General features: G+C 45.7%; 1 protein-coding gene across 1 annotated transcript; it reads left to right on the top strand.

The window, feature by feature from the left end:
- The first annotated feature begins 2,272 nt into the window (after positions 1-2,272).
- On the top strand, positions 2,273-8,660 carry LOC125521693 (exosome complex component RRP4 homolog). The gene is made up of 7 exons (XM_048686747.1): positions 2,273-2,568; positions 2,672-2,773; positions 3,176-3,221; positions 3,640-3,729; positions 5,710-5,775; positions 7,489-7,557; positions 8,070-8,660. The coding sequence occupies exons 1-7, from the start codon at positions 2,414-2,416 to the stop codon at positions 8,490-8,492; spliced, it is 951 nt and encodes a 316-aa protein (XP_048542704.1). The 5' UTR covers positions 2,273-2,413; the 3' UTR covers positions 8,493-8,660.
- The last annotated feature ends 313 nt before the right edge of the window (positions 8,661-8,973 follow it).

The raw sequence follows: 8,973 nt of genomic DNA, 5'->3' as shown, positions 1-8,973 counted from the left end.
TTCAACTTCAGCAGGATCGGGCAATGGTCCGAAGAAGCAGCCATTAGGTGTTTCAAACAAGCCGTCGGGAACCGCAGTGCCCATGCACTCGAGGCCAGCGCTCGATCCAGACGCACTCTGGTGTAACTTCCTCCCCTAACTTTCTTTTCAAAAGTCCAAAAGTTGCCCTGGTAGCCCAAGTCTTCCAACATGCAAACATCGACCGCTTCTCTGAACCCCTGGATTTGAGCATTACTCCGTTCTCCAATACCATCCTGCTCATCCGGACGTAAAACCTCGTTAAAATCACCCACACACACCCAAGGAAGAGGACTCAAATTTGCTATCCCTTTCATTACGTCCCAGGTTCGGTATCGCATGTGGGTTTGCGCCTCCCCATAGATAACAGTAGCTCTCCATGGTTCCTCATCCGGAGCTGTAACCGAGCAATCAATATGATAGTCAGAGTAGCCCAAAACTTCAACTTTTATTGGATTATTCCAGAACATTTCGAGGCCCCCACTACGACCCCTGCTACTAACAGCATAAGCATTATCAAAACCAAGACTACTAGCTAGTTTTTCTACCCGAGCTCTCTCTAGCTGTGTTTCTACAATACAAAGTAGGGTAGGAGCAAGTTTCTCCGCTAGACCGCGGAGCTCTCGAACTGTCGCAGCCTTGCCCACGCCACGACAGTTCCAGCTGAGGATACTCATTGTGCCCAGTGGTGCTCCCCTTGGAAGCCCGCCGATGTTGCTTCTAAATTCTTTCCTCCCTTCCTGTTGTTGCCCAAGTCTTGGTCTTGCTGCTCCACTGATGATGTTTTTGGCCTTTTCAAATCTTGCTTGGGTGGGGGGCTCATGGCTGTCTGTGGCGCTTGGAGCATCAACACTTCCCCCCCACCCATGTTCGCCTCATGGGACGACGCCACAGTTGAGCTCTGGGCAGTCCTTTTCCTGTTCTGTTCCCCGTCCGTCATGGCCGCATCATCGGTCCTCAGTGGTTCACCATTGTCTCCCCTCGAGTTGGTGTTACGGTTGCTCTTCCTCTCTCTATTCCTTGCTCCTCCTGGCCCCGGTCCTGCTCCACGGAACCACGACGCCTTCAGGTTTTTGAATACCAGCGCGGATGGTGGATGGACCCCGTCTCCATGCTCCTTGTAGAGATGGCCAAGTTTCCCGCATACGGCACACCAATCCGGGAGGCGCTCGTACTTAACACGGAACAACATCCTCTTTTCTCCAATTCTGAGTGACACTGTGTTCTTCAGGGGCTGATTCACGTCGATCTTGACTCTGACTCTAAAGAAATTCCCCTCGAAGTCATGTGAGGCGGGTTCAGCATACACTAGTTCACCAATCTTGGTTGCCAGCGAGGGGATCTGAGCAATGTATCCATCTGGGAAATCATGGATTTGAGCCCATATCTCCAGCTTGTCCAGATTTATTGTTGACGGCTTCGTGAACCCATCATACTCAGCGATCACCACCGCATCACCCCTAAACGCCCATGGCCCTTCCTGCATCACACGTTCCCAATCCCCTAAGCACGAGAACTGCAGGGTGTATAGATTGTCCTCCAGGGGACGGATGTTCACTTTCCGCGCCAGATCCCATGCAGCCCGCATGTTTTTGTAGAACCAGAATTGACTATAGGGTTTATCATTGTGAACCCTAGCGATCGCCATCCACCGAGTCGCCTCCGGCGGAACCGATTTCTGATCTACCACCACATCATCAAGGTCCTCCTCAGAGAGCCCCAACTCTTTCATCATCGCCTCCAGATCGTCTTGGGAGCCGGATCCCGAAGCCTCTGTCACCATACTTGATCCCTAGCCCGAAGAAAATACTCCGCCGGGCCCTGTTCCGAACCCCAGCCGCCCCTCTAAACCGGTAACAACCCGTCCAAGATCGGGTAGCAGTGCCAGGACTGCCCCTTAGTCGATCCGAGACAGAGAGATCACCAGCTTGGATGGGGGAGGGAAGAGAAATCTCAACGCCGGCCTAGAACGCCGCCGAGAGGAGAGGAACCCTAACTAGAGGGAAGAGAAATCTCAACGTCGGCCTAGAACGTGTCCGAACTCAATTCTCGTCGGCGTAGCTCGTTGCTGATATGCAAATCAGATGACCCGGCTCATCGGGCGGCTGGGGCGCGATCAGCCAAAACTTTGGGCCGGCGCGCCTGCGCCTAGTACTGCCCAATAGTCTTTTTTAGGCTTGCGTTACTGTTCTGGCCCAGTTTGGCCCGGAAGCCCAGTTTGGTTCCATGTTACTGGCCCGGCTCAACCTAGTGGCTTTTCAGCGACGGTGGTGGGTGGACCGGGCAGGTTTTACTAGGGTTTTTGCTAGTTTCCGCCGTCGATCGCCGCCGACCCCCGCCGCCCGCCGACGCATCCCTCCTTCTCCTTGAGCGCTCCCGGCACAGCGTACGGGCCATGAGAGACCTCCACCTCCCGCTGAACCAGACCCAGAGGGTCCGCCTCGAGGCCGCGCTCCACGAGCTCCAGACCCTCGCCCCCGCGGCCGCGTCCGCCGCCGCCGTCACCGTCGCGGACAACATCCCCGTCAACCACGAGGACAACATCCTCAAGTAATACTTTCCCGTCTCCTCCCCTCTCTATCCGTTCCCCACTCGTGCTTGGTGATGGACGACGGATTGATTTTTTGGTTGGGCGTGTATTTTTGGTGTGCAGAGGGCATGGTACCACGGACCAGGATGGGGAGGTGGTGGCGACGCTGTGCGGCGTCGTGGAGCGGGTCAACAAGCTCGTCTACGTGCGGACGCTCCGGGCGAGGTATGACCCCCCTGCCTTCCTTCTTTTCGCTGCTGCGTCAGTTTCCAGCAAATGCCATTTCTGTGTTCCTGCTGGATAATCCTTGCAATGCTGTGGCGTTGCTATTGTACTGAGTATAACGGTGTGCCTATGAATGAATTAGCGGATTCGGGTTTGACTCGATGAATGGATAAGTGCAGTTCTCATGGTGATTGGTGAGGTACTGTAGTTTCACACTGAAATATTAGTGTGTTGGATTAGAGCTGGGGAGCTTATGATTTGTGCCGGCTTAAACTGTAGGTATCTGGGCTTATTATAGCTTGTTATATTAATTGACTTATCGTAGAGCAGGGAGTAAAGCATTGAGTTTGTAATTAGTTCTGGTACCTGAAAGGCTCATTTTGTTCTCTTCGACCTTATCAGGTATAAGCCAGAGGTTGGTGATATCATAGTTGGCCGTGTCATCGAGGTATGTGCACTTTGTGTCACTCTTTCAACATTCTTCTCATTTCTATGGCATGGTTCCTGCTAGGAATGCATGGCAATGCTACAATTTGGCTTAAAGCTTGAGTTTTAAACTATGAGTATCGTTGGACATTGTTAAAAATTGGAAATGTGTTTAGCCAGATCTTTATAGCATATACATGGACCGTGCAATTGGTTCCCCTATATTTTATAGGTTAGTAGATCCACTTATTTGTATGGATCCTGGCACATGTTATTTACTTCTGAATACTTGGCCGTCTGAACAAGGGTGTGGCAAATCTAGCTGTTAGTATAGTCATGCCGTCACAGTGTGATTTATTTTCTGCTTGTTCAGCCCCCATGCAAATAATGCATTTCATTTCTGACCAGTATCAGATACTGTGTTGATTTTTTTGTCCAAGATTGCTCCAAAGCGCTGGCGGTTGGAGATAAACTTTAGTCAAGATGCTGTTTTGATGCTTTCTTCGATGAATTTGCCTGATGGAATTCAGGTATGCTATTCTGCACCTTTACCGTGTGAACGCCCAAAATTATTGCGAAAGGGATATCCTCGCAATAGAATCTGCAAGGCAAATAATACCATGCACTATGTCCACAGATAATTCAACATGCATCAAAGTACCCTCTCTAGCTGACTTAACAGTAAGCTAAGATGGAATTTCATGGTTTGCTGGAAATATTACTTACCTGTCTCTCTCTTATTTTAGAATGTGTTGCATCATGCTAAAACAGACCAGTGACTGTCATCTTTGGTACTCCATTCTTTTCCTTATGTATGGGTATGGTGTATGATTTGCTAAGCAAGGGTTTGACCAATAATTAGTCTATTAAGATACACTTTGAGTGAGATAAATGTTATATCATTGGATTTGTATTCAAAACTACTCATTGTGTTGTACTCTTTTGATCCATATTAATTGTCGCTGCTTTAGTAAAACTTTCCGTAAAGTTGTACTAAAGCAGCGACAATTAGTTGTACTAAAGCAGCGACAATTAATATGGATCGGAGGGAGTAACACATAAACTACATATTAATTAAAGGGCCCGTGCGTTGCAACGGGAGAAAAACATACCACATGCTCTTAGTCTACAAAAGATGGTCTATAATCTGAGAATCTGTAGTTGCAGCCCGAACAAAGATGGTCTTAGCCTATAAAAGCACAGTTCAAGATTCCACAGGTCCAGGTCTTCTAATTCAACACGGCTTGCATGTAGATTTAATATGTACACAGAAACGGGCTACTTATCATCCATTTATTCATGTCATGTGTGGAATGGGGTGTTGGTACGGGTAAAAGAAAAGACAAGAACAGACGATGATACACACTACGGAGACATGTGTGCATCATGGTCGGTTTCCAGTTCAAGCATCACCAGCTTAGGGCATGTTCAACAGCATTCCCGCTCCTGGCTTCTGCTCCACGACCTCAAGCTCATCTTTGCGCCGCCGTCCTGAGCTCGTCCTTGCTTCACTCTGACAAACGTTGCTCCGGAGCTCCTCATGCCTCCTCTATGCTCGCCCAATGTTGTTCATCAACATTGTCTGTCTGATAATTTACCCACCCCTTTGCTAACGGTTCACTTGGTTTGTTGTCTCAACCTGTCTGAAACAAGATGTTGGTGTTGTTCAACGCATTTTTTGTCCTCAAGCCCAGCTGACCAATTCCCATAGATTGCTACATTTGATATGATCTATTTCATCACTATTTATTTCTTGCCATACATGTCGCAGGTACTGGCCCCTATTTCATCACACTATTTATTTCTTGTCATACTTGTCCTCTCTTTTATTTCTTTTATAGGAGAAATAGCGCAACATCCCATCTTTATCGAATCTCCTCTGCGTCCTCTCTTTTATTTCTTTTATAGCACATATTCTATTTTTATCGGGCCTCTCTTTTATTTACTGCCATGTATGTCCTTATTTATTGGGTGTCTCTGGCAAATTTACCTTCAATTCCCGAGGAGGCTTGTTGATTGTCTAGTTGCTGACATATATAAATTGGTGGAATTTCGTTTAAAGCAGGGAGGTGGTACTATTAATTAATATAAGCGAATCCTTATTTTGGACAGAAGTGAAAGCCAGCCCAGCTGGTTCTTTCCTTGCGACCCTAAAGGGGAGGCGTGGGTTCGATCCCTCCACACCACGAATTATTCTTTCACTGCAGAAGGGCCGGCCCACGATGGTAGATCGAACGTTTCTTTTTCCTAAATTACGTCATGGAGTGCAGGTTGATTGCACAAAAACGTTAGTTTTTTTTTTGCAAAAATGCCTGATGGACCAAACCAAACCAAGAATATCACCTGCCTTTATTAGTAGGGGTATAGGTATAGAATTGTTGGTCAAACCCTTGTCTTAACGATTTTCATAATACATCTTATGTTACGAAAGTGAGGGAGTACATTACGTGTCACTATTGATTATTCTAAAATGTTTTTTAATTGATATTTTGTTCCCATCCCAATATTAGAGAAGAAGAACTGCGGTTGATGAGCTTAATATGCGGGCTATATTTGAAGAAAATGATGTTGTCTGCGTAAGTATCACACTCCTTTCCCCTTATCTATGATTGAATTTATGTTTGTTGCTTACATATGTAACACCAAATACGAACGAACAATACTGTCAAATAGTTCAGCTTGTCATATTTCTCCGCACCTGTTCAGTGTTCACCACAAATGCATTTATTAGTCCTGGAGTATTTTCTTCTGCTTCTGTTTGTCATCTTGTTGATATCAGGTTGAGTCATCATTCTCGCTACTACACCATTCGATCAGTGATTGTTCCTGTTTTAATTCAGAACCGTACGACTCAAATTGCATATGAGGCTTTTGGAAACCCTGATCTTTCACTTTGCAAGCAGCAGCAAATTAGTAGATGGGTTTGGCTAGAAGTAGAAGATAGAAGGAATCTTGCAACCGGGTGGACCAATATAATTATTTATGACTAAGTGGTAGGAACAACTGGCAGAAGCATACGGTAGCCAAGATGTGTAGCTGTGGAGGAACTAATAGATGTAAAGCGTACGCTCTAAACAAAATAACAAATAGATGGAAAATATAAGTAATAGCAGATTGGAACTGGTGGTAGTAAATAGATGGAACAGAAGTGAAATCGAGTGTTGCATGGACTAGAAACTGGAAATGGAAAATATAAACAGTGCACAGTGAATAGGATATGAGAAATCACGACAGCGGAAGAGCATACCAAATTTGGTCCTTGCTAATTTCTAGAACAGAGCCAATCTCGCACCCTGGGAATCAACACCAGCACAGCTCTTTGAAAAAACAAACCCAAATATGGGTGCACAGAGCACACAGAGTTTCATGCCATCTACCATGGCTTTTCAGTTTTTTAACTTCTTAAGCGAAACTTGACTGGGCACAACAGGCTTCAGCCCTTCCAATTATACAGGCATCAAAACAACTTGGACCAGAAAGTGTCAAGTGCTTATCGTCTGCGCCGCAGGCATCAAAACACCAGGCTTCAGCCGTTCCCGTTCCACCTTGTACCTCACATCAATTTATCTAGGCACTTTTCCACAGCTGGCCTCCCTTGCCTCCTGCTCAGCTTATAGTTTTGGTGGCTCAGAAAAGAATACATGCACAATACTAGGGACGATCACATCAAGAGCTGTCTGCAGAGTTTCAAGGGCGGCAATAACAGTATGGACAGTTGCATCTTTATCCAAGGCTCCCAGCTGATTACGAGTCGCCTTGCTGTGTAGGAATTTTCCTGCTATTTATATGGCTAATCTTTGTTCACTGCTGATTGTGAATCCTCATGGATTATACTGTTGGACCAGTCTGTTGGTCTCATCTGATGCTGGAATTAATCTGACTGTTGTACAGTCAAAATTAATCTGATTGTTGAGTTATGAAATTTGAGACATCATGTGTCTATTTGGCTGTATGCACCGTTCTTTTTTTTTTAAAAGTTTTCTGTATCTGGTTAGTGGACTACCATGATTAATTAGTTGGTAATCAAGGCATTTTGTTTTCTGACACGCAAGGATTCCTGAATTAGGCATTCTGTGTTTCATTGCCTTCAGTTTATTCATGTATCCAAGCTTCAAGTTTTCTGTGCATTTCATTTTAATGTTTTTCCCCAGGGAAGCTCATGATATCAGAAAGATGGCTTATCTATGTCCTTTCTCATTTTTTATTGTTCGTCAGCCTCTTTATTGCTTTTTTACTGGATCAGTACTGCAAAATCTGATGCTGCTACTTTGCATGAAATCATTTATCAGGCTGAAGTTCGTGGTTTCCAACATGATGGATCTCTTCATCTACAAGCAAGGAGTCAAAAATATGGAAAGGTAAATGCCAGACCAACTCTTTGTCAGCTACTACTATTATTGCGCAGTGCCCTGCCAGTTTAGGTTACGGTGTTACGTTGCCATTCTATGCGATGAATCTGTTCCTTTCAAAGCCCCCCAGATTAGTTATGCAATATTGTGGAAGTGTTGCCTTTGCAATCTGGCTCTTGTAGTTATTTTGAACTTATTTAATACTCCCTCCGTATCAAAATATAATACGTTTTTTGACACTAGAGCTCTTTCCATTGTCCTCAGGGAAAAAAATCTGCTACCTCTAATGTGCATGCTAGTTGATGTTGATTACCCTGCGCAGTAATGCAAAGCAAGTAAATGTACTAGTTCTAGACATGTTGTAGTCCTGATACCTTGTATTGTTTGTACTCTTGATTGTGACTTAGATTGATCGATGATTTGTGTTTGACTGCTGGAGTTACAATCTCATTTTTCAGAACCGAAACAATGTTAATGTGTTGATAACTTGTTATTGAATAGCCTTGAGTTTCTTAATGCAGCTTCAGAGAGGTCAATTGCTCACGGTGCCTGCGTATCTGGTAAAACGCCGGAAGCTGCATTTCCATCATCTAGAGCAGTATGACGTGGACCTAATCCTTGGCTGCAACGGTTTCATCTGGGTCGGTGAGCACGTCGTGGTGCGTGAAATTGCTGATTTGAAGGAAGACGAACAGAAGCTGAGCGCCGAAGCGGAGACCTTTACCCCAATAGAAACAAGGAGACACATTTGCCGTCTTGCCAATGCTGTGCGCGTGCTTTCAGCCCTAGGATTCACTCTGACCGTCGAGCTGATAATTCAGACCGCAGAAGCGAGCGTATCATCAAATGTCGAGATAAACGACATGCTCGGGGCCGAATTCTACGTCCAGACGGCGGAGAGAGAGGCTAAGCGTCGAGGTGACCTCCTGGGAAAGAAGAGGTAAATCATCTTGGCCCTGCCTGCCTGGTTTGCTGTAAACTGAAAATGCTGACATGTACGGGATATGTAAAAGGAGGTAATGCATACGACGATTTTGAGATTTTGGAGCTTGCTCCACTCTGTAGTGTGCATGCGTTTTAAGATGGTATTAAGATATCTGTTCTTTTGTTGTGTGCTCGACTTGTTTCCTTAGGTCCATTCAGTAATTTTCAAGGACTGTCCAAGTGTGTAAAGCCCTGACCTAGGCTCTTAGGCCAGCATGTGCGTCTTGTGTGGGCCGGCTGCCTCTAGGCTTTGTTGTGCGACGGAGAGAAAAAGCCCAAAGCCCAGAATATGGTATGGCGTTGCCGCAAATACGTTGGTGCTCCTGTCATATGCATCTGTTTTTACCTGATGTGTGCACGCGCACACACACGTGCAACACCAACCACACACCCGCATGCCACTGAGATTTCGCTCTAGAAGATGTCAAAAAGAGAGAGAAA

This window comes from Triticum urartu, chromosome 7 (genome assembly GCF_003073215.2).
Source record: "Triticum urartu cultivar G1812 chromosome 7, Tu2.1, whole genome shotgun sequence".
Taxonomy (NCBI): Eukaryota; Viridiplantae; Streptophyta; class Magnoliopsida; order Poales; family Poaceae; genus Triticum; species Triticum urartu.
Note: the sequence above shows the minus strand (reverse complement) of the source record. Positions and strands in the feature narration are given on the sequence as shown.